The sequence below is a fragment of the Vitis riparia genome, chromosome 10 (assembly GCF_004353265.1).
Source record: "Vitis riparia cultivar Riparia Gloire de Montpellier isolate 1030 chromosome 10, EGFV_Vit.rip_1.0, whole genome shotgun sequence".
Taxonomy (NCBI): Eukaryota; Viridiplantae; Streptophyta; class Magnoliopsida; order Vitales; family Vitaceae; genus Vitis; species Vitis riparia.
This window is the reverse complement of record NC_048440.1, coordinates 299,326-327,272: the sequence shown is the minus strand read 5'-3', so window position 1 is coordinate 327,272 and position 27,947 is coordinate 299,326. Positions and strand designations below refer to the sequence as shown.

The 27,947-nt window shown below is 38.1% G+C and overlaps 1 protein-coding gene across 1 annotated transcript in view; it reads right to left on the bottom strand.

Annotated features, from left to right (window-relative positions):
* Positions 1–864: 864 nt before the first annotated feature.
* LOC117923486 (katanin p80 WD40 repeat-containing subunit B1 homolog) overlaps positions 865–27,947 on the bottom strand; it is a 35,511-nt gene continuing 8,428 nt past the window's right edge. The window contains 9 exon segments of the mRNA XM_034841799.1: positions 865–1,427; positions 1,546–1,614; positions 1,714–1,830; positions 12,887–12,999; positions 13,160–13,215; positions 13,218–13,233; positions 20,787–20,912; positions 23,903–24,024; positions 24,101–24,160. Coding sequence (XP_034697690.1) covers positions 1,364–1,427; positions 1,546–1,614; positions 1,714–1,830; positions 12,887–12,999; positions 13,160–13,215; positions 13,218–13,233; positions 20,787–20,912; positions 23,903–24,024; positions 24,101–24,160 — 743 coding nt within the window. The 3' untranslated portion in view covers positions 865–1,363.

Here is a 27,947-nt window from a genome sequence, read left to right as displayed (position 1 = left end):
AAATTAAAAAAACATATAAAAAGAATTTATTAACTTTAAATCTAATTTTTATTTTCTTTCATTTTTTGTTTCCTTCCACCTTTCCTCCCTATTTTCTTTCCCTCACATTTTCTTTCAAATTTTCTAAGAACCAAACATAACCCAAGAGAACATCCTTTAAAATTAAGTTTAATTAGAAAACTTCACAGGTCTACTTACTGTAATCTAACTTTCACTTTTATCTCCAAGAATAGTACCTCCCTGGTCCTCAACGAGGACGTAGAAGTGGAATATCAATGAGCCCCAAGGCAAATGCGTTGTTTGTTGGGAAGGAACTTATTTTGAAAGAAAGAACTAGGAAAGATGTGGAGCAAATTAATTTATTGGATTATTCAACTAAATGACAATTTATTTTAAAGTAACAAAATGTAAAGAGTACAACTCTTCTAAGAGGGAGATTAGACATCAGGTGCGGTGTTGATAACTAATCAGGTCATTATTCTTTCGTCAAATCAAAACATCGATGCCGTCTGATACATGATTCTATGCATGCAAATATATGGGAGCACTTTGGATGAATACATGAACATCAGAACCTGAGAGGCTACTATTATAGCTCATCAGATAAGTGCTCAGCTGAGATTCCAGCATCATGACTGTCAATCTTCGCTTCTACATATCCACTACTTGCGACTCAAAAAGACTATAGGGATCTGTATGTAAATATATGGGCCTCTTTTTTACAGCTTGTTTTGGTGATTTGAATAACTAATCTACACTCGACCCCCATTCATAAGTTAACACTTCAAGTTTCTTTACCACTCTTTCCCCCTCTTTCTCCCATTCCAATTAATTATCATGACTGACGACATACTGCAGGCACAATTGGGAAACCATAAATTTGCTTCATTTCCAGAATTCCAACAAATTGACAGTCCAAATATTGCACTGCTATCATTTGACACGCATTTGTATTTATATATAAAAAAAAAAATTATAAATTGATACATTCTTTCACTCATGAAGCCAAAAGTCACAAATTGATGTACCAGACATTGGGTTAGAGTGTCACATGGCGTGGTTTGATTCTTCTCCGCCAAGCAGAAACTGAGTCTAGTTGCCAGAACTGTGCAGCAACCAGCTGAAGGAGGTAAAGAGGGACTTGTCCATTAGCCTTTGGATTTCAGTTAATGAAGTAGGAATTAGTGTTTAGTTAATGTCTCCATTCAGCATCAAATGGCCAGGGGCAAGGGGTTCAACAACATCACACACACCGCACAATGAGATGCTGCATGGAGATGGGCCGAATTCTTGAAAATGCACAAACTCACTTCCTCAAAGCACCATAAGTTAATCCACGGAAAGCCCAAAAATTACCACTCACTCATAGTACTTCTAGAAGTGCTAGATTCAGCTCCTGCGCCAATTTTGCAACTGAACCTCCTCTTCTATGAAAAAGAAAAGAGGAATGACAGAAATGGCAACACTAGGATAACTAAAATAGCATGCAATTCAACAGCGAAGAAAACAAAAAAAGGGGCTAATTAAAATGAACGAAATATGTACCTGGTTAGGGCAGGCAGGCAGTGTTTGATCTTTTCAAGCTCAATAAAGCAGAGATTGCAGCGCTCCAGTCTTTGAAACCCATTAAGCAGCAGCACGTTCAGTTAGGACTAAGAATATCCAAAAATTAGAGAACAAAAAAACAAAGACGAGAGATGCAGCCAGACCAACCTTTGCTCTGCCTGAATATCTACACCAACAGATGATGATGCTGATAAAGTTGAATGGATCACTGAACCAAATATCCTCACCAGCTTAAGGAGCATCTCAAGAGAAATGCCTAAATGCCTATTACATGGAAAAGGTTGTTAAATACTTGCATCCTAATCTGTTAAGTCATGGCTGCAATTAAAAACAGGTATTATATGAAAGTTAAAAAAGGTCTAAGAAGTAGGAGCTGAAAAAGAGAAGCACAAAATATATTACAATTTTCATCGTATCAACTATAAAATGGGGCAAGATCAAAGATGATGATCTTACACAATCTTTCCATGGAGCACTTCTACAATTAATGAAATCATGGAGGTTGTTTTGCCTCAAAATTGAAATGGGAAGAGTGCTTTTTGTAGATCAACTAAATGAAAATGGTCATTGGCTAAATCAGATGTTCAAAGCTACAATCACAATGAGTTATAAACTGCACAATGAATATGCTCCAATCAAAGAATGAGCTTTTTAGATAACAATTCACAAGGGGTTGGGGGTGGGGCATTTCTGGATGGAGCGCACCCCTCCGAACCGTACCCCTGCTGAGAAATAAGAAAATCCCATTTCCAGCTCAAACCCATGACAGTGAATCCAATTCCCAGACTAACGTAGGTGGGGATGCCATGTTAATAGAAAAATATAAAGTATCAAGTCTGTTTCCTGAGAAATTTAAAAGAAGTCGAGAAAAAATAAATTTAAAAAAAATGAAAAAATCTATTTGTTAACCACGAAACAAGATGATGATGATGATGATAAAATCAGCCTTTTAACTTTAATAAACCAAAACTCTCAACAAACCCAATCTGACAAACAAAACAAAAACAAAATCCCATGAAGCAATGAATAGGAGAAGGGTGAAAGAAGGTGCACAAAGATCTCGCAGGAACAGCTGCAGCAACTAACGTAATCTTTTCTTTTCCTAAGTTTCTCATCAACCAGAAAAAAGAGTTATTGCAGAAAATACTGAATAGAATGGAGACGGTTTGCATTTCGGAAACAAGAGGCAGAGGAATGGAGACTGACAGCAGCAGGAGAGAAGAATGAAAAGACAATATGAAGGGTTAGCATTGTGATGTTTAGGGGCGGGTTTTACAAAATGGCATGAGTAGTTTCTTAAATAAGAAGAAATATGTAGCAAATTTACCTTGATTCTTGTTTTTGAAAAATTCCCAAACCCTTCCCTGCTAAGCTCTTCTCCAAACCCATCCCAAGCAGGTTGGGATGGATTACCCAAAAACCCACCCACTGCCATCTCTATTCATACTCTCTTTGTAGCCTAGATCTTGTTGATCAATTGGTTGAATGTTAGTATGATGACTTTGGACCAAGGGACCTGCCCTTAGTTTATCTTCTAATGCTGTGTATTTGGCCTCCCTTAACATTTGAGTTGACAAATATATCTTAGTAACAGATAAAATATCATCAAAAAACCCAAAATACACCATTTGGTGCTTGTGAAAGACATTGAAACAGGTACATAGATATGCTATCATGTATCTAAATACTATGTAAAGGTTCACAGGCACTATCGCACGACTTCACTAGATTTTTGTTTCAAAAGGGGTGATTCAGCCTTGTTCAGTTGACTATTTAAAAACTATTATGCCCTTGTTCACCCTTCTCATGTGAGAAAATAAAGGGAATGACAGTCTTTCAAAAGTTAACTAATCCAAATAAGGGTTCCGTATTTTTGAAACAGATCTCTCATGACTTTTATGACATTGGCACTTTCAATCACTGGATTTGATAGTTAAGATTAAATCAAAAGGGAGGTTAATATTATTAAAAAATAAACGTGTAAGTGAGTCAAGATCTATTGTTATCAAAAACCTGAAGCAATGCAACTTCTCTAATGAAAGAGCCTGGGAATTAGATTTTGCTAGTTGGGATTAGGCTAAATGGGTGCTTGGAACTTAATATATAATGCTTAATGACTTAAGATAATTTCAAGTCAAAATATGTTTAGGTTATCCATTTAAAATTTATTACCTCATTCTTACTGTTAGTATTAAGCTATTTGTTAAAATCAACAAAAAAATATTTCCAAACTTAAATTTTACACTCACTGATATTCAGAAATGAGGTCATAAGCCAGAAATAAGAAAAGAGAGTTGTGCTACAAAAGCAAAGGATATTTGGGATTTAGAAAAAATTAATTATTTTGACTTATCACTTTAAGCCACTTTTTAACTTTAAGTCATTTTACCAAACATATGTAATGTATTTAACAACTTAAATTCAATCATTAAGTCATTAAATTATTAAGCTACTTCACCAAATACCCTCAAATTCACAATACATATACCTTAAATTTCCTGATGAGTGACTATGAAGTGGCATCCTAGTCTAGTGAGCAATAGTAAGAGTTAGGAAATGCATCCTCTACAGGTATGGCATCATCTGAAAGGGAGCTAAATAGAACCTAGTTCTAACTTCCTCCTACTCAATTAACTATTTTTGTCACACAAAACAATTATAGGGTGAAGAATGAAAAAAGAACAAAAATGGCCACCGGATTGCCCTTGAAGCGTACACTTAAGTTGTAAAGGGTTTCTTGGAGGTTCCAGATTCAAGTCCCAATGAGGACAAAAATTTACCTACTAAAAAAGATAAAAAATAAAAAATAAACAACAAAAATTGGCCACACCAGATTCCATCCTTAACGAAACACCCCTACTGACTCATTCTTTTAACTACACAAAACTCAACAGCCACCACCATGCGAATAATTGAGCCGATCAACTTACTTGAGTCAGTCACCTGAAATCTTTTTTCCACTCAACTCTATCTAGGCTGATACCTTCCCTAAATTATAGGCCACTATTTCCTTTTCTCATTGCCTTGACTCAAGTTATTTCCAGCCTTTCCCACATCCTTTTAGTGCTATATCTTTTTCCATTTTTATCTCTGAAAAATAAACAGACTCATTATTAAGATATCAAAGAAGATTTAATATAGAGGTGAAAAATGAGGAATCCTTCCAACAAAAAAGAAAAGCAAAAAAGAAAACAAAAATAAAGATCTAGAAAAAAAAAGCAACAATCAAGGAGGGTAATAAATATGCATGGAAATCTTCAGAAGTACATGCTCCACTTTTGTTCAACTCATCAACTTCTAAAGTAGATTTCCTAGGTACCCACTCACAAGCATCCAAAAGAAAGGCACTCAAGGATTTCTCTCATAAATGGGCAATAACACCAAGGAACCCGAAGGTCAAGAGCCCTACATAATTACCAGAATCTCCTTCAACTGCAAAATTGTAAAGACCAAAAACCAAAAGCTTCAATAAGCCCTCCAACAAGGTTAAAATATCAACCAATATGGAATCACCTCCCTCTGCTGGCCTCCAAAAACTGCAAACATGTGGCCAAACATTCGAGTCTAAGGACACCTTCAAAATTCAGCTGGCTTGGATAGTCCAGTGAACACCTATTAAAGTTAAATTTTATTCTTACCTAAAAGGTAACCATGCAAAACCAGGCTCTCCTGGAGAAACAACTCATGACCCAATTAGTCATGTTCAAACGGACTCCAAAAAAATCCATAAACATATAAGCCCTAAGGGAATAAAAAGGTAGTGGAATTTGTCCCAGATGGTCTCAACACACCAACAGGATCCCCACCATATCAAACAATTAATGCCAGAAAGAAAAGACCAGAAGGCAATATAAGAACAAATGATCTGTTGATTCTTCAACCCACTTGCAGATGGAAAATGCTTGGACGATGAGCTCTCTTAGGCCTTCAAATCAGAAGCATCTTATCAGTATTGACTCCACTATGGATCACCTAAAGTTTAATTAATGTTTAGAGGAGCTTCAAGTTTCCAAATCAACATTGCAGGTTAAAAAATTAGTGACAAGGATTTAGAGGAGTACAAACTGTTATTTCAAGGCCCCAACAACTTTCATCCAGGAAAGTATGGGAAGGATGCAGCTAGTAAAAGGATTAAAGAAGGGGAAAGACCATTGATTTCCTTTCGATGTGTAATAAAGAAAATATATAAAAACACCAGCAACGCGTCCCATGTATTACTACCAGAAGAAAGAAAACACAAAACAAAAGAAACCATAAAACCTATACACATTAACCACCATCTGACCTATCAATATAACCACGTTGAAACTCTTCTGTGTGGTGGATTCAATTCATTCATGCATAAAGATCAAAAAAGAGTCTCTTTCACCTTCCCACATAATCCCATTTTTTTCTGAACTGGGGAGGGGGGCCTAGAAAATATCTCTTTCCCAGCCCTCAACACAATATAAGCAACTCCAACAAGAGCAATTTTTCACCAAAGGTCCTGAGCTACTGAATAATGCACCAGAAGACAACTGGCCCTGTGGAATTCTAGCTTAAAGTTAGTGAGGAATTCTAGGGTTTGTTAAGGCCATTTTGGTATTTTGTTATTAGTTCCTAATTTAATGTGTTTCCTTGTTTAGTGGAGATTTTATTCTCTAATCAGTTAAGATTGAGTCCCGGTCCTTATGGTGATTGATTGCACCATTCTCTTGTACATATATACCATGTTGTATTCTATAGAAAGTAAGAGAATTAATAAATAAAAAATCTTCAGGCCCTTTTCTTCATCCTTCTTGCACATGTAGCACCAATTTTAAGAACTTTTCCTCAGCTTATAAGCTGGCCGGTTGTTAGGATCATCCCCCATACTGCTGCCTGTAAGAGGTGTCAAAGGACAGCTTTGCTGTCCACACCTTCCTTATTTTAGCCCTTCACACCTTCCTTATTTTAGCCCTCCACACCTTCCATATTTTAGCCCACACTTGCTGTCCACACCTTCCTTATTTTAGCCCTCCACACCTTCCTTATTTTAGCCCTCCACACCTTCCATATTTTAGCCCACACTTGCTGTCCACACCTTCCTTAATTTAGTCCACCCTTCTTTCCTTATTTTAGCCCACAATGTTTCCTTATTTCTCCATTGATTATTCTGTACAGTTAGCATATATTATTTGATAGATTATAGTTTACATGTATAGAGCTAGAATCATGCTGTAATTTATTTGTTTTTTATTTGCTTTCCATGTAAAGCATCCTTGTAAAGTCTATATATAATATACAAAACTCAAGGCCAAGGTATTCGGTCATTCACACAATATTTTGACATGGTATCAGAGCAAGGTTGCTAATTTTTCTTCCCTCAAATTCTTTCTGTCTTTTCGGTTTCGGAGGTGCCTCTCGTATCTTTCGGTCAAGTCTGTGTTGATCCGTGCTGCACCCAACCACAACCATTTTTCTCAGTATTTCTGTGGTTGTTCAGTTTTCTTCTGGGATTTTTTTTTGGTCCATCCTTTTGTCTCGGGTTCTATTTTTTTCGGTCAAGTCTATTTATTTTCTATGGATTCCGCACCTCTGTGTGTTAAGTTTACAGGCATAAATTATTCTACCTGGGCATTTCAATTTGAACTTTTTCTCAAGGGAAAAGACCTTTGGGCTCATATTGATGGCACGGATGTTGAAAAACCATCAACTTTGACAAATCTCAGGATGTTGGGTCTTCTCCTTCATGGGCTGTGCTTGATGCACGCATCATGTCTTGGCTTCTTGGTTCAGTGGAGCCTCATATTGTCACCCACTTGCGGCCCCATCGCTCTGCTCAATCTATGTGGGCTTATTTGAAGAAAGTTTATCATCAGGATAACGATGCTCGTCGCTTTCAATTAGAACATGCGATTGCCACGTTTCAACATGGTAGTCTTTCCATCCAGGACTACTACTCAGCATTTCTGACTCTTTGGCATGAATATGCTGATTTGGTTACAGCGGATGTTCCTATTGCTGCTCTTTCAACTATTCAGACTATTCACGCGACTACCCGGCGTGATCAGTTTCTTATGAAACTACGTCCGGAATATGAATCTGTCCGCTCCTCTTTACTGAATAGATCTCCTGTTCCCTCTCTTGATATTTGTTTTGGTGAGTTACTTCGCGAAGAGCAACGCCTTAGTACTCAAGCTATTTTGGAGCAATCTCATGGCAGTTCCGGACGACAACTGTAGCTTATGCTGCCCAAGGCCGCGGACCACCTATGCATTCTAAAAACTTGCAGTGTTTTTGCTGCAAGGAATATGGGCATATTGCTGCCACTTGCCCTAAGAAGTTTTGTTCTTATTGCAAGAAGAAGGGTCACATTATCAAAGAATGTCGTATTCGCCCCCAGAATCGTCAGGCCCACGCATTTCAGACTTCGGTTATTATCCCTCCTGTAGCAACTTCTGCAACAGACGACTCTCCTTCAGCTGCGTGCTCTATTCCTGCACCTCCTGCACCAGATTACTGCACCCCAGAAATGGTGCAACAGATATTAATTTCAGCATTATCAGCAATGGGGTTTCAAGGTAACAATTCTACTAAACTCTGGTACGTGGACTCGGGGGCCTCTAATCACATGACTAATAATCCACCGCTTTGTGTCATGTTCGGCCCTACGCTGGTCAATCTTCCATTCAGACTGCCAATGGCAGCTCTTTGCCCATAGCTGCTATCGGCGATGCCTCCTCTAAGTTCACTGACGTGTTTCTTGCTCCTCAGCTTTCCACGAATCTTATTTCTGTTGGCCAATTAGTTGATAACAATTGTGCTGTTAATTTTTCTGGTAATGGTTGTGTTGTGCAGGACCAGGTAACGGGGAAGCCGATCGCAAAGGACCTAAAGTGGGGCGCTTGTTTCCACTATTTTTACCCGTTCCAGATTTTCTCCACTTTCTTCTATTAAGTCTTTTGCTTGTAATAATGTTTCAGATCTTAGTATGGTGTGGCATCGTCGTTTAGGCCATCCCAATACTCAAATCTTATCTCATGTATTAAACTCTGATTTACCTGGTAATAAGGATCGTTATTCTTTATCTCTTGAGTGTGATTCTTGCAAACTTGGTAAAAGTAAAACTCTTCCCTTCCCTTTGCATGCAAGTAGAGCATCTCATTGCTTTGATCTTATCCATAGTGATGTTTGGGGACCTTCCCCGGTTAGTTCACATGAGAAATTTAAATATTATGTGACTTTCATTGATGATCATAGCAGATTTACTTGGGTCTACTTTCTTCGCTCTAAATCTGAGGTCTTTCGTACTTTCACTGAGTTTTTAGCGTATGTTGACAATCAATTTTCTACTTCTATTAAGACATTACGCACAGATTCCGGTGGTGAGTATTTGTCTACTGAGTTTCAAGCATTCTTGGCTTCTAAGGGTATTATTCATCAACGTTCATGTCCCTCTACTCCTCAACAAAATGGAGTTGCCGAACGCAAAATCGTCATCTTTTAGATGTGGTACGTACTCTCTTGTTAGAATCTTCTGTTCCATCCATGTTTTGGGTAGAGGCTCTAAAAACTGCCACTCACTTGATTAATCGTTTACCTTCTCAAGTCCTACATATGGAGTCTCCCTATTTCCGCTTATTTGCTAAGCAACCTAGTTATGATCACCTTCGTATTTTTGGTTGTGTATGCTTTGTTCATTTACCTCCTCATGAGCGACATAAATTATCTGCTCAATCTGTTCGATGTGCTTTCTTGGGATATAATATGTGTCAAAAGGGATTTGTTTGCTATGATCCTACATTACATCGTACACGTATTTCTAGGAATGTTATTTCTTTGAAAATCAACATTTCTTTCCTATATCCTCTTCTACTGTGTCATCCTCTTCTACTGTGGTCCTTCCCTCCTTTGAGCAACAGTTCTCAGATCTTCATCCAGTCAGTTCTCGCTTTCAACCAGGTATTGTGTATACGAGACGCTCCCGCCCACAGTCTCTTTCAGTGGCTCACCCGATATCTGATCCTACCACGCTCCAGATGCAGTCAGTTGCAGCACCTTCAGTACGTCGCTCTTCTCGAGTGTCTGTACCTCCGAATAGGTATGGATTTCCCTCTTCCAGTTCTAGCAATTCTATTTCAGCCCTTACTGCTGCATTGTCCAAATTTGATATTCCCACATGCTACTCACATGCTGCTAAGCATGATTGTTGGCGACAAGCTATGCAGGAAGAAATTGCCGCTCTAGAGGCCAATCACACTTGGGACATTGAGCCCTGTCCTCCCACTATTGTTCCTCTGGGTTGCAAATGGGTTTACTCAGTCAAGGTCCGATCTGATGGAAGTTTGGATCGTTACAAAGCTCGGCTTGTTGCACTTGGGAATAATCAGGAATATGGTGTCAATTATGAAGAGACCTTTGCTCCTGTGGCTAAAATGACTACTGTTCGTACGATTCTAGCTCTTGCTGCTTCCAGTGATTGGCCACTACATCAGATGGATGTAAAAAATGCTTTTCTTCATGGGGATCTTAAAGAGTGTATTTATATGAAGCCACCCCCGGGATTGTTTCCCTCTCCAACTTCACATGTGTGTAAGCTTCGTCGCTCTCTTTATGGTCTCAAACAGGCTCCGAGAGCCTGGTTTGATAAATTCCGCACCACTTTATTACAATTTTCATTCAGGCAGAGCAAGTATGACACTTCCTTGTTTCTTCGGAAATCAGACATGGGTATTGTTGTTCTTTTGGTTTATGTTGATGATATTGTGATCACTGGTTCCGATTCTGCTTTACTTGGTCAGCTCAAAACTCATCTCTCCGAGTCCTTTCATATGAAAGATCTTGGGTCTCTCACATATTTTCTTGGTCTTGAGGTGCATCATAGTCCCTCTGGTATTTCCCTCAATCAACATAAGTATGCGAGTGACTTGGTGGCTACAGCTGGTCTACAAGGGGCTACTTCTGTTGATACTCCCATGGAATTAAATGTCAAGCTTCGCAAAGAGGAGGGCGACTTACTTGTTGATCCCAGTTTATACAGGAAGTTGGTGGGTAGCCTTGTTTATCTCACCATTACTAGACCGGACATTTCTTTTGCTGTACAGCAAGTCAGCCAGTTCCTTCAGACTCCTCGTCATCTTCATTTGGCTGCCGTTCGTAGGATCATACGCTATGTTCAAGGCACTTCTACTCGTGGCTTGTTCTTCCCTGCAGGCAATTCTACTCGCCTTGCTGCTTATAGTGATGCTGATTGGGCTGGTTGTGCGGATACCCGTCGCTCCATCACTGGTTGGTGTGTGTTCTTAGGTGATGCATTGATATCTTGGAAAAGTAAGAAGCAAGACAGAGTCTCTAAGTCATCTACAGAATCTGAGTACCGGGCGATGTCTCTTGCTTGTTCTGAAATCATTTGGCTTCGAGGTTTGCTTGCGGAGTTAGATTTTTCTGAGACCGATCCTACACCTCTACATGTCGATAATACAAGCGCTATTCAGATCACGGCCAATCCTGTCTATCATGAGCGCACAAAGCATATTGAAGTGGACTGTCACTCTATCCGTGAAGCCTTTGAAGCTCGTGTTATCACTCTTCCACATATTTCCACCGACTTACAAATAGCTGATATCTTCACCAAGGCTCTCCCTCGTCATCGACATTGCTTGCTAAGTAGCAAATTGATGCTTGTTGATCAACCTGCATCAATTTGAGGGGGGCTGTCAAAGGACAGCTTTGCTGTCCACACCTTCCTTATATTAGCCCTTCACACCTTCCTTATTTTAGCCCTCCACACCTTCCATATTTTAGCCCACACTTGCTGTCCACACCTTCCTTATTTTAGCCCTCCACACCTTCCTTATTTTAGCCCTCCACACCTTCCATATTTTAGCCCACACTTGCTGTCCACACCTTCCTTAATTTAGTCCACCCTTCTTTCCTTATTTTAGCCCACAATGTTTCCTTATTTCTCCATTGATTATTCTGTACAGTTAGCATATATTATTTGATAGATTATAGTTTACATGTATAGAGCTAGAATCATGCTGTAATTTATTTGTTTTTTATTTGCTTTCCATGTAAAGCATCCTTGTAAAGTCTATATATAATATACAAAACTCAAGGCCAAGGTATTCGGTCATTCACACAATATTTTGACAAGAGGAATGTCACTTTTGAAGGAGCTAGAGAGTCCCAAATCTCTTTCCCTGTAAATTGTCAGTCTACTACAACCTCAAAACAAGATTTAACTATAATTTCTCCATCTGCAATTGACTTGCAAAAAGTTGCAACTTTCCTTTCCCTGTAAATGTCAACTGTATAAATGTTCCATCCTTTACAAAAAAATGCAATAATTTCTTGGTCATGTAAACTATTAATCAATGAAAGAGAAACATGGGACCAAGTGATAGTCATAAATGTGCCTATCCTAAATGTGTAGTTTAGAAGTGTCTCCATACTTCCAACCAGTAGTCTAGTTTTGTCTGATATTGTTAACAAACAACATACATCAGGAGATATCTTCCTAAACAGGCCTAGAAAGTCATTCTTAAAATGAACAAGGGCTAAATGCTAATCTTTGAAATAAGCCTATTACGGTTGAGAGTTTCCTTGGCTGTGTTCCAATTATTCTCATACAAGTTAGCACTTCACTGTACATGACCTCAAGAATACAGGAATACCCCCATGAACCACTGCTCTTTTCTAAAGCCAACAAATTTTTTTAGGACTTTATCGTATACATTTTCTAATTCAAATGCAAGTCACTCTTCTCTCAAAGATATTTTCATCAATTACCCAAGTGAGGAGATACCTTTGATGCTTCCTAACATAAAAAGCAGTTGACCTTTTGATACCCTTACTTCATAACTTAATCTTTGTCTCATTGTTCTCTCCTAAACTTATAAGCAGCTTCATTGATGTCGAGTAGGCATAATTTGTAAGCGAAAAGAAAAATTTCTGCCCTCTAAGAAAGGAAGTGATCATCACCATCTAGCTCCATCCAAGCTTTCATTAAGATGTTTAACCAGGGCACTACCTCAGGTTCGAATCACTGTTCTCATGATAAGGAGTTGCTTGTCTCTAAGTTTACAAAAAAGATGGTCCCTATGTACTCCATTCTTTGTGAATTTGAAGTAAAACTAGACACATGCAGTTTATAGTAGTGTAGTGCAAGTAACCAAATAAGAAAACTGGGAAAAACAAAAATGAAAAAAGCATGTTTCAGTCATTAAGGCAGCATAGTTGTCTACCAGATAAGAAATTTTTTTTTTTCCTGGAACTAATGGAAAAAAGGTGATTTGCTAACCAGAGCTGAATGGGCAGAACAATAGAGCGGAAAGTCACATAGTACCAAATTTCTTACCTATCCATCTCACTTTCAAGAAGACTCGTGAGGAGTGGCAGGAGAGAAGTGCAAATTTCCAGTGTCACAACATCAGGTTTTTCTCTCAAAATGCTGATTACATCAGCAAAGACCTGCAATTTGAAATATATGGAATAATATAGGCTCTTGAAGAATTAGTACTAATGTGCTACAAAATTAAATTCTTTTTCCAATCCAAGAATTCAAAAACAAAAAAATCAACAAGAAAAGACAAAAAGGTTCTAGAGAAACAATTGAATGCAAAATACTAACAGAATGATCAGCCATCTTTTCCATCGCACCAATAGCCCCCTTAATGTCATTCCTTTCCAAAATCTATGGACTACCTGCAAATAGTTATGCTCAATAGTCAGCAATGTCCTAATGTTGATAAAAAATAGTCAAAGCAATGAGATCTTTGATATTCAGTAGCCTGATGAAAATAGATTAAAAAAAATGTTCAAATCAACAAATGTTTCTTACTTTAAACAGAAAAAGGAAAACAAAAGAAAAACACACACCCATGATCATTGTTTGAAAACCCTTTTAGTTGCAACTAAAAGGCCTAATTCATATTCTACCATAAAATTTGGAAAAAGTCTTTATCTTCTTTTTCTTCTCCTTTCTGGTTCTGTGAAGGCACGCTTGGTATGTAAACCCCAAAACATAAATTCTTACGTAGATATTTAATGGGACAATTGTGTTTTGAACCTAGTTGAGCCCAAAAATTAAATTTTGGTCCATATAAGTTCATCATATAAGTGTAAAAATTGAGAAGAAGGATATGAATTTTTTATATTTCCAAAAATGACCTTTATTGACTATGGAAAAAAAAATTAGAAAAATATTAATTTAAATTCTATTTCTTTTGTAAAACTCAATAAAATTTAATTTAATTTAGTGATTTGGAAAAAAATACACCCTTTTCCAAAAAAATACAAATAAATTATTGTTATTATTATTTAAAAATCAAACATCTTGAAAAATATATATTTTTAAAATTGTGTATGTAAAAAATAACTAAAAATATGTCAAAATTATTTTTTTTAAATGATATATTTTTAGAATATATTTAAAAAAAAAATAGTTTTCTAAAATAATAAATTTTCATAATAATTATTAAAAAAAATTAAGATCAAAAAGTTTGTCAAACATTATGGCAGAAAATACTCAAAATAGTTTTGAAGGATATTGGTCTCTTCACATTTTATATTCTTCCCATCAATTATGCAACTTTTATGGGCCAAATCTTAATTTTTGGGCCCAACTGGGTCCAAAACACAATTGTCCCATATTTAATCAATTATCTAATCTATATATGAAGCCCATAGTAAATCCAAATTATCATGTTTCAATCTTCATTGAATAGAAAATAAAATTTTGAATTTTGATAATGCATAACCTATGCTGACCCGAATAGAAATGCAATAAAGGAAGAGACAGATATATAGATAGCCATATCAGTACATGTTTAATAAATATAACCTTTACTATCCACTTCAATCATATTCTACAAATTATACTCCAGAAAAAAAAAAATACCAGTTGTGCAGTACGAGAAACATCCTTCTCAATATGTTAGAATGAGATCATTTTTCTCTTTTTTGTTTTGCCATCAACTCTCATTAAAATGTTGTAAAAGCTGATTAAATTTTTTTTTTTTTTTTTTATAAGTAAAAGCAATTGTATTAAGAAAGCCTAATGAAGTACACCTAAAAGTATACACGATGTATACAAGGTAACAAGGCCGAAAAGAAAAGAGAAAGCAAAACATCACCCCCTTACTTTCATCCCAACCAATCAATGAAATCGAATAAGGACCACGACCTAAAACCTACATGTACCCTAACCCAATCCAAAAACATGTACAAAAAAGACTGTAAAATAGCTTGATCCACCAGTTTGATGTCTTCAAAGGCTCTTCTATTTCTCTCCTTCCATAAGGTCCAAAATAAACATAAAGGCAGCATTCAACGCCTTTTTTCTTTTCTTCCCAACAAAGGAGTCATGCCAACTTAGAATGGTTTCCTTGATAGAATTGGGCATAACCCATTGAACACCAAAAAGAGCAAAATTAAGCTGCCAAATCATGGCTGCCTTGGGATAGTGAAAAAGCAAATGATTTGTTGATTCCTCTTCCGCTTTACACAAAAAGCACCTGATTGGTAAAAGCCAACCCCTCCTTTTTAGTTGATCCATTATTAGAATTCTCCCCAAATTGCTTCCCAAGTAAAAAAAGTTGACCCTCTTCGGTACCCAAGGGTTACAAACTATGCTTGAAGGGAATTATGTACCGTTGCAAGGAACTAGGGAGGAGTAAAAGGACTTAGCAGTAAAGAGGCTTTTTTTTAAACCCGCTAGGACATGACATCCTCGTCGTCCCTTCTAAGCACATGTTCATGTAAGCTTCTGAAAAGAGCTTCCACCTCTTCCAAGTCTCAATCATTGTTAAGTCTGGTGAATACAAGATTCTATTGATCTATTTCCCCAATCTGACCCCACAACTGAGCTACCCAAGCATCTCTGGAGTAGACAAGAGAGTACAAGCTTGGAAAAGCACCTTCCAAGGAATCCTCTCCACACCACCTATCCTTCCATAACTGTACTCTTCTACCATCCCCCACCTTAAAAACCACCTTTTTGTTAAACTCTATCCACCCATTCCTAATCGCCTTCCATAGCCCCACTCTGTAACCTTCCCTTGAAGCACAAGAACACCATCTCCTCCCCCCCCCCCCCCCCCCCTTCCTCACCATATTTCCCTACAATCACCTGTTTCCAAAAAGACTTATTCTCATAAGCAAATCTCCAACACCATTTTCCAAGAACAACTTTATTTAGCATAGAAAGATTTCTAATACCTAAGCCCCCATCCTTTTTATCCATGCAAACAATAGAACAATTCACCAAATGTTGCCTACTTTAGGAATCTCCCCCCCCACAAAAAAAAAAAAAAAAAAGAGGAAATCTCTCTTAATCTTTTTCACCCTTAAGCTCACCTTGCTAAGGATGACAAACAACAACATTAAGTAGATTGGGAGGCTAGAGAAAGTGCTCTTTACCAAAGTTAATCTCCCTCCTTTTTGACAAGTATTGTCTCTTCCACAAAGCAAGCAGCTTTTGAAATCTCTCCTCCACTACATCCCAAACACGGGGGGATTTGAAAGCAGCTCCTAAAGGAAGGCCCAAATAACAAGATGGACCCAAATAACAAGATGGAAGAGAGCCCACTTTGCAACTCAGCACCCTAGCCAAGTCCTCCAAACTAGGAACCACCCCACTAGAATCAACTCGCTTTTGTGAAGGTTGATTTTTAACCCAAATATCGCTTCAAACCACATGAAAGCCGAACTCAAGACCTCTACATCGTCCTTGCTTGCATCGCAAAAAACTAAGGCATCGTCAATAAATAAAAGACAAGACATTGCCACGCTCTCACCTCCTCGGCCACTAGCCATGAAACCCTTAAGATAGCCATGAAAATACAAGAAAGCGCCTCCATTGATAAGATGAAGAGGAAAGGTGAAAGAGGATCTTCATGTCTTAGGCCTCTAGAGCTTTGGAAAAAGCCTATTGGAGAAACATTAAACAAAATCGAGAAACGAGCTGAAGAAATACATCATCTCATCCAACTAACCCACTTAGCCCCAAACCCCCATCTTTCCCATGATCGCTAATAAGAAACCCCAATTCACATAATAATACACCTTTTCAATATCCATCTTGCGAATAATTCCACCCTTTACACTTTTTGTCTTGAGTCTAAGGCTTGATTTGTTGTAAGAATAGCATCCAAAATTTGCCTACCTTCAACAAAGGCATGTTGGGAATTCAAAATCACTTCCCCACCACTTTTTTTAATCTATTTTTCAAAACTTTAGCTAGAAGCTTGTAAAGGTTCCCCACCAAGCTTTAGGGTAAAAATCCTTCAAATCATTTGTTCCCCTTTTCTTAGGTATGATGAGAACAATAAAGGTGGAATTTAAACTTCTCTCAAAACGGCCTGAATCATGAAATTCAGCAAAAAAAAAAAGCCCATTACTTCATGTTTGACTATATCCCAACAAAATTGCTAAAAATCCAAAGTGAATCCATCCAGTTTAGGGGCTTTATCCCTATCCAAACTAGAGAGTGCAGTCTGGATCTTATCCTCAGAAAAAGCAACCTTAAGGAGCCCCACCTCATCACTGTCCAAAGAGGAAAACAACCCAAAAAATGCTCTGTCTCTAGTTCCCTATCTCTAACAAAATATTTTGGAACGCATTAACCTCCCCTTCCTTTATCTCAATCTCCTCAGTCAACTTCCTACCATCCACTATAATAGAAGATAAAAAATTCCTTCTTCTCCGAGCATTAGTCATCTTATGAAAGAACTTTGAGTTTTATCGCCTTCTTTCAACCACAATTCTCTTCACTTTTGCCTCCAAGAGATCTCTTCCATGTTTGCCCACTTACTGAAGTCCCCTTCCTTTATCTCAATCCCCTCAGTCAACTTCCTACCATCCACTGTAATAGAAGATAAAAAATTCCTTCTTCTCCAAGCATTAACCATCTTATGAAATAACTTTGAGTTTTTATCGCCTTCTTTCAACCACAATTCTCTTCACTTTTGCCTCCAAGAGATCTCTTCCATGTTTGCCCACTTACTGAAGTCCTCCACTGCGCATCTTCTAGCCTCAGAATCCTCTAAAGAGAGACCACTGTCTCTTTCTTTGGCGTCCCAAAAACCAATCCAACTAAAAGTAATAATTTTATTCAAGGAGACATTCCCAATCACCTCTCTATTCCAAACTTTCAAATCCTGTTTCAAAGCCTTTAATTTACTAGCAAGAATACAACTATAGGATCCGCTGAAATTATAACTCGTCCACCAATTCTTGACCAAGTCTTTGAACCCTTTTACTTTCAGCCACATATTTTCAAAGCAAACAGGGGTTTTTCTGCCTCTGATCCCTCTTCCATCCAGCAAAATCGAAGCATGATCAAAAGTGGGTTTAGGCAACAAACTTTGAGATGGGCCACAGAAGTGACTCTCCCAGTCTTCTGAGACTAAGAAACAATCAAGTCTAGAAGCAAACATGTTATTTAAACCGCCACACTAAGTGAAAGAGCCCCTGGTGAAAGGCAAATCCCTCAACTGCAGCTTGTTAATTACCTCTGAAAAACGCCTCATTGTCGTAAACATTCTCAGACAGTTTCTCCTTTCGTTGGGCAATCTGACCACATTGAAATCTCCACCAACGCACCAAGGATCATTCCACAATCCCTAATATCCTCAAGTTCAGACCACAAGGCTTCTCTCACAGACTTATTGACTGGCCCATAAACACCAGAAAACACCTAAATGAGATTGTCATCACAATTTTTGAACCAACACGAGATAGAATACTCCCTTATTTCCATAGCTCCTACACTCTACTATCCTAGAAGACTAAAATGCCCCCTGGCTGCCCTCTGAAGTTCACACTTCCCCATTTCATAAATCTTCCTGATCCCAAACTTCTCATTACCAAATCTGGCATGAGCCTGCATTTTGTCTCTTGTAAACAAACCAGGTCTGCCCTTTGCAATCTTAAAAAGCCTTCACTACCTTCCTCTTATCCTTATCATTTGTTCCCCTGACATTCCAAGAGAGTATTCTAATTAACATTAGCACACCTCGAATACTACCCAACATTTTTTCCGCTCCTTTTTCCTGAACCTAAAGAGGACCCATAATTAATGGAGCACTTCAGCTTTCATAACTCTCTTGAATCTGGACCTGAGAAAAGGGCTCTTTTTTCCTCTGTGAATGATATCTTTGCCCCTTTTTCTACACTCCAGTCTCCATAACAAGGTCAATAACTCATTCTTAAGGCCCTGCACCAGCAACCCTACGAACCTACTAAATGAGAGCAGTTTTCCAGAAACCTCGTCGGAGTAGGCATCCTCAACTATTCCTCCTGTGACTTCACTACCCCCGACATTCACTAGGCAAGTTGCCCTCTGTACCTCCGAGCCATCTAGCTGAACAATACACAGGCTCTGGCTCAAGATTGTCACCATCCATCCAAAGGCCACCTGGATCCTCCCAACAAAACAAGGCTCCCACAGCTTTAACACCAGAGGGCAAAGAAGGAGTAGTAGAGAAGATCCCGCACCCCCAAAAGAAGAGATACAAGAGTTCTGACCTGGAAAGCGAGCTGGCCTCCATCAACACGTCATCCATGGCGCCAAACGCGTCATCCATGGCGCCAAACGCGTCATCCATGGCACCAAACACGTCATCCATGGCATCAAACGCGTCATCCATGGCACCAAACATGTCATCCATGGCACCAGGACTCAAGGCGAGCTGGCCTCCATCAACATGTCATCCATGGCGCCAAACGCGTCATCCATGGCGCCAAACGCGTCATCCATGGCGCCAAACGCGTCATCCATGGCATCAAACGCGTCATCCATGGCACCAAACATGTCATCCATGGCACCAGGACTCAAGGCGAGCTGGCCTCCATCAACATGTCATCCATGGCGCCAAACGCATCATCCATGGCGCCAAACGCATCATCCATGGCGCCAAACGCGTCATCCATGGCACCAAACATGTCATCCATGGCACCAGGACTCAAGGCATCAGAGCGTCTGGAGTTCACAACTCAAGAGCAAGCCTGACATCCTCTTCAGAAATAGGACAAGGGGAATCGCAAAGTTTGCCCTGAAGCTGATCTCCATCTCTCTGTAATTCCAAACCCACTCTCTGCGTAACCACAGCATCCCTAAAAAGAACAGGGGAATCTGATAGTCCAGAAATAAAGGCCACTTCCTTTAAGGGCCAGCCCGTGCCTCTGGCTCTCAACACCCTAAGTGAGCCCACTAAAGCCCCTTGGGCCTTCTTCAAACAATCAGTCCCATTAGCATGGCCCGACATCAGTTATGGCAGAGAAGATGCTGTGATGAGTATGATTCTATGTCATGCATGGCTAACTTGAAACAGAAAGGGAGGCAGCAAGGGGATATGAAGTGTAGAGCTTCATATCCCCTTGCTGCCTCCCTTTCTGTTTCAGGCACATTTGAGGTGCTTTTAATAAAATTGCTTTTACCTATCAAAAAAAAGGGGATATGAAGCTCTACATAAAAAATAAAAGGCAAAACACACAAACCTGGTACTGAGGATTGCAAGGAAAGCAAAAGGAAAATACTTTGAAATTAGAAGGAGGACAGAAGGAAAGGGGGCTCAAAAGATTTGCAGATAGGACAGAGAGAGAGAGAGAGAGAGAGAGAGAGAGATCATCTATTGTAAAAAAAGAGTCAATCACACTCATTCTATATCCATAAGAGAAAAAAAAAATATTGTCATTTTCCATGTTTTCTGGAATTTCTAAAAAAAATAGATTAGACCGGTTTTCACATAATTGATTTCCCACACACCATTTTGCAGCAAAACTAAAAATAAAAATAAAAACCGTAAGAAATGTTAAAATGAGGATGAGATGACTACAAATATATGACCATAAGTTTGGTTGGAAGAGTCCCTAATCAAGCCATTGGCATGGCGGAACATATGACTAAATTTATATATATATAACATGTCTGCATGTACACAAATTCTAGCCTTGAAGCAAATCTAGGAGTTCAGCTATCCTCATTGTCCTTTCCCTGGAAATCTTGAAGGGGCACAAAGGCCTTTCATAAGGCTGGTTACATGTAGTTCAGACTCTCCTCCCTTGCACCCAGCCTTTATTTTAAATTACCAAATGTAAATCCATTCCATTCAAAAAAAAGCAGATAAGACTCCATGGACATTATCTATCAAAAAAAACAAAGACTCCATGGACATTGAGTTAATCTGGAGTACAAATGGCTAAGAATGACATTCCCATAATCCACAAGCTGACTCTACTTTTTCATCATAAATCACCTGTAACTTGGATAAGCGAGACTGGATAGAGCCAACAAATTGACCGTGTTGTTCCATTATATCTGTAATAGCATCTTCATCACTGGCAGGCACTGCTTCCTTTTCAGTAGATGGAGTATATCCTCTCTGTTTAAAATTCAGAAAAAAAAAAACATCCATGTTGTCATCCATAGGAAAGGCAAAAGGAGCTAAAAACATATATTGGAGAATATCAAAGAGACAAGTAGGTCTACATACTAGTCTAATACAAAATGTAACTTAATATTTCCCCTGCACATTAAGTTGATCCATGGTAATATGTAATATTTGAAAAATATGGTGTATGTATGCGTATGTGTGAAAGTGTTTCTGTGTATGTGTATGAGAGAGAGGATTTATTTGAGAGAATAGATTCTCTTCTTTGCTGATGAATTGACGTGATAGAGTAATTTGGAGAGTGAAATGACAGAAGGATTTCCCCTCATTTTCAAGTTAAGGTGGAGTAGTTAGAGAATCAGTAACAGCATGGTGATGGACTTCCTAGTGACGTAGAATTGAGGAAGTGGAACTAAGAAGGTAGAGTAATTTGGAGCATGAAGTGACCATACAGAGATCGCCTCTTCATTGGCATGGAATTGGAAAGGTAAAGTGTAATTTGGAGAATGGAGTGATTGTAATTGTCTTACTAAGATGGTATGGTAGTTTGGAGAATGCAAAATAATTGAACTTTGCCGCCCACTGCTACTAAAATCATCACCACCCCCCCACCCCCATTGAACAAATTGGCTTATGAGAATATATGTCCATCTATAATGGAAATTACATTCATAGGAATATAACCCGAAACATCTCCCGATTGGGTCTCAACTATTGGTAAAGCAGTTGATTTTTTCTTTTTCTTTTTTTTTTTTGGGGGGGCGCGCGCTAGTGTTGGATTCACTCACTCAAAACACCCGTTGAAGTATTAAGTGGTACGATTTGATCAAATAATCCCTTATGGAATAAATATTCAGCCACTTGTAAACCTTCAGATACTGTTTTTTTTTAATGTTTGTTCATCTACCCTTTTGCTTGCAAATGCAATGGTTGTATAGAAATGGACTCTTACTAGTTGGGGTAGAAAGGAGGGTTGTGCTTATCAAGTTGAGAAGGTGGAGTAATTTGGATAATAGGGTTGATTGAATAGAGAAAAACTCCTCATTGTTGGGAACTGAGATGGTTTAATTGAGAAAGTGGAGTTATTTGCAAAATGTAGTGACTGACATGCAAACGGATTTGAAACATAGACCATAATTACATCAAGGTTCTGCCATAGTTTCCATATTTTTACTACTGGAGATCCCATCCACCCCCCTGGGATTTCATAAAGAAGGGATACAAATATGAATATGAATGACTTATCACACCCTCTATATGCAGCCTACTAATATACCAGATGTGGGAATAGGATCTCTATACACAACCTATGCCTATATCCTTGAACCAAATGCACCTCAAGGTTTATGGATATATCAACGAAAATGGAAAACAAGGACCAAGGTTTCAAATTACTGTGTCAGATTAGGTTTAAAGTGGGTTATTATATCTTCAGCCAATATACATAATCTAAAATCAATAAAATAAATAAATAACACCAGTTGTTATTAGAATCAATTGGGGCAGAATGGTTAGAATCCTCTCCAAGCCCACTGGAGTGATAGGGGCTGAGATTCTAACCTTATCAGAAGGCTTGTTTTAGGCAAGGTTTTGGGGATTCCATAACTTCTTTGTGGAAGAAAACTGAACTCTCTTGGTTCTCAGAGGAAAAGCAAGGACTTTGGAAACTGGAAGTTAGATCAGTAAAATCATTAATTTGTCTGGAGAGTTGGGTAGTTTTTACACTTGGATCCCCTGTTTGGCTAACCAGACAGTGGATTGACTGGCTTAGCTAGGCAATTCATAGCTAGTGACATATGAAGGGGAGTCCATACCTACCTGAGGGGGGTGGGGGGCACTATGCTGCTTTGTTTTATTTCTTGCACAGTTATGTTTTTGCATTTTCCCTTGAAGGATAGTTCATCCTCCTATTGTTGGTTTCACTTTTAATAAATAATTATCATTTCTTAAATTGAAAAAAAGAATACAATTTCTCTAATTTTTCCAATTGGCTCATGCTTAAGAATTTTGGTCAAGGGAAAAAAAAAAAATTGATTTGTAGGAGAAACGGTTACCATCATCTATGATACTTGGACTCTTCAACTTCACCCTAAGCGCCCATGTTAACACAACATGACAAAGGAGTGGGTATGGGATCATTGTAGATATTGCTATTTTTGCTTTGGATATTGACCATTTAGAATTTTTTTTTTCTTGTTAAGAATGGGAAAAAAGAAAAAAAGAAAGAGAGCATTTTATCAAGGAGATGTTATTTTCTAATTAATTATTTTCTTTATTATATCATATTTAAATACCATCCAAAATTATTTTTCAAACAAGTTCTTGTATCCTAAAATTTTATATGCGAAAAAGAAAAAGTCAAACACATAGACACATACCTGCACCCAACACTTGTACCCAAACTCATATAACATAGACCACCCATCGCTAGCAAAATTATTTTAACAAGAAACAAAGTAAGACATCAAAAGCACTGATAACAACCAGGAGAATAGAGATCCTTTCCAATCTAAAATCAGAATTACACCTCAAGTTGAAGTTCCAACTCAAGCATAAGAAAGAAAAATGTTAAAACCGTTGAAGCTATACATTTTGTTACTGAATAACATGAGCTTATGTTGGCATTCTTTGTATACATCCTGTGTACATGAACTCCCCCTGTTGCTAGGAACTAATTAATGTCTTCACTTATTTGCCTATCTAACAGAAAAGTCTTTCCCAATATAAGCAAAAATTCATAAATAAATCATTTTACATTTCAATTTCTCAGTTAGAATCAAGCAAAAGTGAGAATATAAAAATAATTTCTTTTTAACTTCTATGTTTCACGGTGTTCCAAAGTAAATAATATAATCATTGATCATGCACCCAGAGCCACTACTATTAGATTCAATTTTCTCTACTGAAAATTGTGCTACCTGCCAGAAGGGACGGAAAGAAAGATGATAGAAAAAGGGGATATGAAAGCAATAATCACATACCGCACTAAATGGGAGCATGTTAGATGCAGAAACAGTCCCAGAGAAATTACTGGATGTATGTCCCTCATAAGTGGGAGATATTTCTCTCTTCTCCCAGTTAGCAACAAGCGAACGGGTTCTTCCTGCATTTTTTGTTCAGTACAAAGGATCAGACTTCATCACTTACAAGCACCAAGCCATGAATATTAAAGGATATACCTCCTTTTTGAACTTCAATAGAGCATGCATCTCTGTTTGCTCTATGCACCCGTGTGTCATCTGAAACAAAAATTGTGGAGCTTAAGAATCAAGGTGAATGACTCCAAGTCAAGCTACAGATACCCAAAACATTTATACAGAAACTCACTCATAATAGTAGGAAGACCATCAACCCTTCAATCATATTAAAGGCAAAAAGAATCAGGCAGTGAAGAAACTTAGCACAACAGAAACTAACAAATTCACCAGTTCATAGCAGTGATTAGACTCCACTTCAAAGCACCCAGAGGGTAAAAGGGGAAAAATGAGAAGATATAGCTCCAATCAAGCTGAATGGCAAAAAAGGATTCATCCTACCTATAATAAAAGGATTCATGTAGCAGAACCTTTTTGGGCTAAGGCTTTCCTGCATCAAGATGAGTAGATAAACATGGTAAAAAATCTGTATAGTACCATAACTATCCGGAAACATTTCTCCTTTTCCTAGAGAAGCAGTTCAGTTCTTGTCATATTCATCTTATTTTGATCCATATTCCATCCAGTTAGCTTTCACATCAGTATACCAAAGTCTACTCTTCCTTTTGCAAGTGATTAATCTAAAAGAGGCCAAGGTAGCAAGCACTTGGTAAACTTTGAGAACAGGTGTATTCAAGGTGCTAGTGGATAAGTTGGTAATCACATTTTCTGTCAATTCATCCCAGTTTTAATGAGTGTTGTAATAAGATTTATTTTGTTGCATAAGACCTTAATGTTTTATTTTGCTGAGTTTTCAAGTGTCTGCCATGTAATCAATAGGTTATAATTTATCAGGTGGTTCAAACAAGCTAAGAAATATTTCATCGTAAAAAGAAAGTGAATGGGAAAAGCAGTTTGGGAGATGAGAATAGAACATAGTTTGGTCAAGGAATTTCATAACAGGAGGTCAGTTTTTCAACAACTGACTGCTAAAACTCTTTTATGAGAACCAACTATCACCAAAAGCAAAAGAGATAACCTCAAGAAGGAAAGAAAATTCCTTAAAAAAAATAAAAGAAAACCAAAACAGGACACGGGAAATAAGCATACAAATTCCAAGTACTCAATCTCATAAATAAGCATACCAAAGCAGCTTTCTTTCAGCCCAAATCTGCAAAGTCAACCAAAAAATTCTCCTTAGCTGACTTGGACATCATGCAACATATGCCACCTTAAGCCAACCAGCAATCCAACAATAGATGATCAACAGTCTCTTCTGCTTTTGCCAGCATAAAACCGACTGAAAGAATCTTTCGTCTCCTCACAAGGTTGTCAGAAGTCAAGATACTTTCCCACGAAGCTGCCCATGCAAAAAGTGCAACCTTTATGGGCACTTTGCTATATACCATTCACCTTTCAATGAAAAGATGTTTCCCTACTTCTCCTAGAATTACATAGAAGGAATTGACCAACAACTTATCATCCCTAGATCCCATCTATTTCATGTCATTCCCTTCCTTCTCACTCTTTTAGATAGGTAAAGCTTTCAGCAACATCTCCCTTTATATTTTTTGCTTTCTCTCTCTACTTTCCTCCTCTTCGGCCCACATTCTCTGTCATCCAAATCGTTCTCCAGCAACCTCTTTCTTGATTCATCTTCAATGGAGACTCAATCATCTGCAAGAAGAGTCACAAGGTTCCAAACCTTGGCTGCTTCAAACAAATTTCCCATATCAAAGATATTTGAAGAATCTGATGAGGGTGTGAAATCAAGAAAAAGACGTGAGAAGCAACAAGAACGGTATACGCTCATTGATGTAACGAATGATTCTCCCATTGTTGGACTTTCAATGGGAAGCTTGGAAACCCCAGTGTCATCCATCGCAAAGAAAAAGAGAAATCAAGCCAAGATGACCCCTCGGTCTGGGGAGGCATTGCTTAGGGGTCAGGTGAAGACCCTATTGCAGAAGGTCGAAAAAGGGCCGGGCTTTTGAGACTCTCATTGGAAGACTGCCCCTTTCTTCATGTTCAAGGTCTCATCAATTGCCCTATGCTTCTTGCCCCAACTCCAACAAACACACCCCAAGTCTTGAATCTTACAGTGGAGCAAAGTATCAACAATAGCAGCATGACTTTGGTGATGCCTTCTCCAATGGGCTAAGAACTAAAGATCTCCAAGGTGGCCAGTAATATTTTTGACAGGGAGAAGAAAAAGAATATTGAATTGGAAACAAGTCCAGTAACTCACCCTCTACTGTTGGATTTCTCTGAAAAATCAGAAATTGCAGAGTGCAAAGAGAAGACACCCCATGAGGACAATGATGCTTCAGTTTGGTCTATTCAGGATAATGCAAATATCAAGGACGAAGATGAATAAGAGGCAGTCGAAGAAGAAGAAGAAGATTATCATGAAGAAATCAACTGAGGAAGAAAAATATGAAAATGATGGAGGAATTGTTGATGAACCGTGCGAAGGAATGAGCAAGATCAGCATGAATGAGAATAGAATACACAAGTTTAGAGGAAAGCACACCCAATTTGTGTACAACACTGATGACAATCTTGTTGAAGAAGAAGAAGAAGAGGGTTTGCCAGGGGTTTTGCACTTGAAGGGTTTGCCAACACCAAAAGGAAACCACCTGCATTTTTCCATGGAAGAATAAAGAAGAAAATAATTGTAGAAATGAATTTTCATGATGCGTCTTTCTTGACACTCTTCCTATCACCTTTTTAAGTTCTAATTTTTTTCCTTTCATTTTGGAATTTAGGGAGCATTCTTTTTTTTAATCGTGATAAGGAAGAAGGTGAAACAGAAAAAGCGGCAGCAAAAGCTTTTGAGATCACAAATTTAAGTGACTGTGTTGTTAAATGTTCTCTAAATAATAAAAGACTCCATCTGTTTGGTTGATTGATAAAAAAAATAAAAAATGAGAGAAAGAGAGAGCTTTCAGTCTAAAGCAGTTTGGTATGCACTTGGGGAGTGGTAAACCCATTGATCATTTAGTCCTTCACTGCCCTATTGCATTGGAGCATACATTGTTCGGACTTAATGGGATAGATTGGGTCTCCTCATAGGTGTGACAGCTATAACAGTCGCCTCCTTTAGGGACTTTGGGGGACTCCCTAAAGGAAGAGTTCTTTAGTGTATGGCCAGTGGGTTTTGTCAAGTTAAATTTTTATGGGTGTTTTCTAGGTAACCCAGCAAAATTAAGAAATGGAGGTGTGATTAGAGATCACAGTTTTGAGGGCCTTTTCCAAACCTGCAAAAGAGTATTTGGCCATCAAGGCAAAGATCCTAGTGATGTCAGATGTCAAGGTAAGGCTTCTAGTCCTTCCAATCTTTAAATGAAGGGGGATTCAACAATTATTATTTCTCAAGTATCCAGAAAAGAGAAAATTGAGGAAGCGCAATTTGTAGCTTCAATTTTTTTTTAATAAATAAATAAGATTAGTATTGAAAAGTACCAAAAAGGGGCACACCAAGTACACACTATGTATACAACGGCCGCCAAAAAACACCAAAAAAGGAAAGGAAAACAAAAAACTACTCCCTCCCCATAAAATCAACTACAGACATCGAGTTTTCCCTTATAATCAATTTGGTCCAAGTTAATAAGTTGCACATAAACTATTTATCAAAAAAAATAAATAAATAAGTTGCATAGAAACAAGAATTTCAGCCTTTGAACAAACAACTCCATGTTCTCAAAAGATCTTCTATTTTTCTTTCCATATTGTCCAAAAAAAGCATAAAGGCGCTACTCTCCAAACTTTTTTCCGTTTTTTTCCAACGAAAAAGTTATGTCAATCTAACAAAGTCTCTCTAATAGTAAAATGCAACACCCAATAAACCCCAAAAAGTGAGAACAAGAGCTTCCACAACAACCTTGCC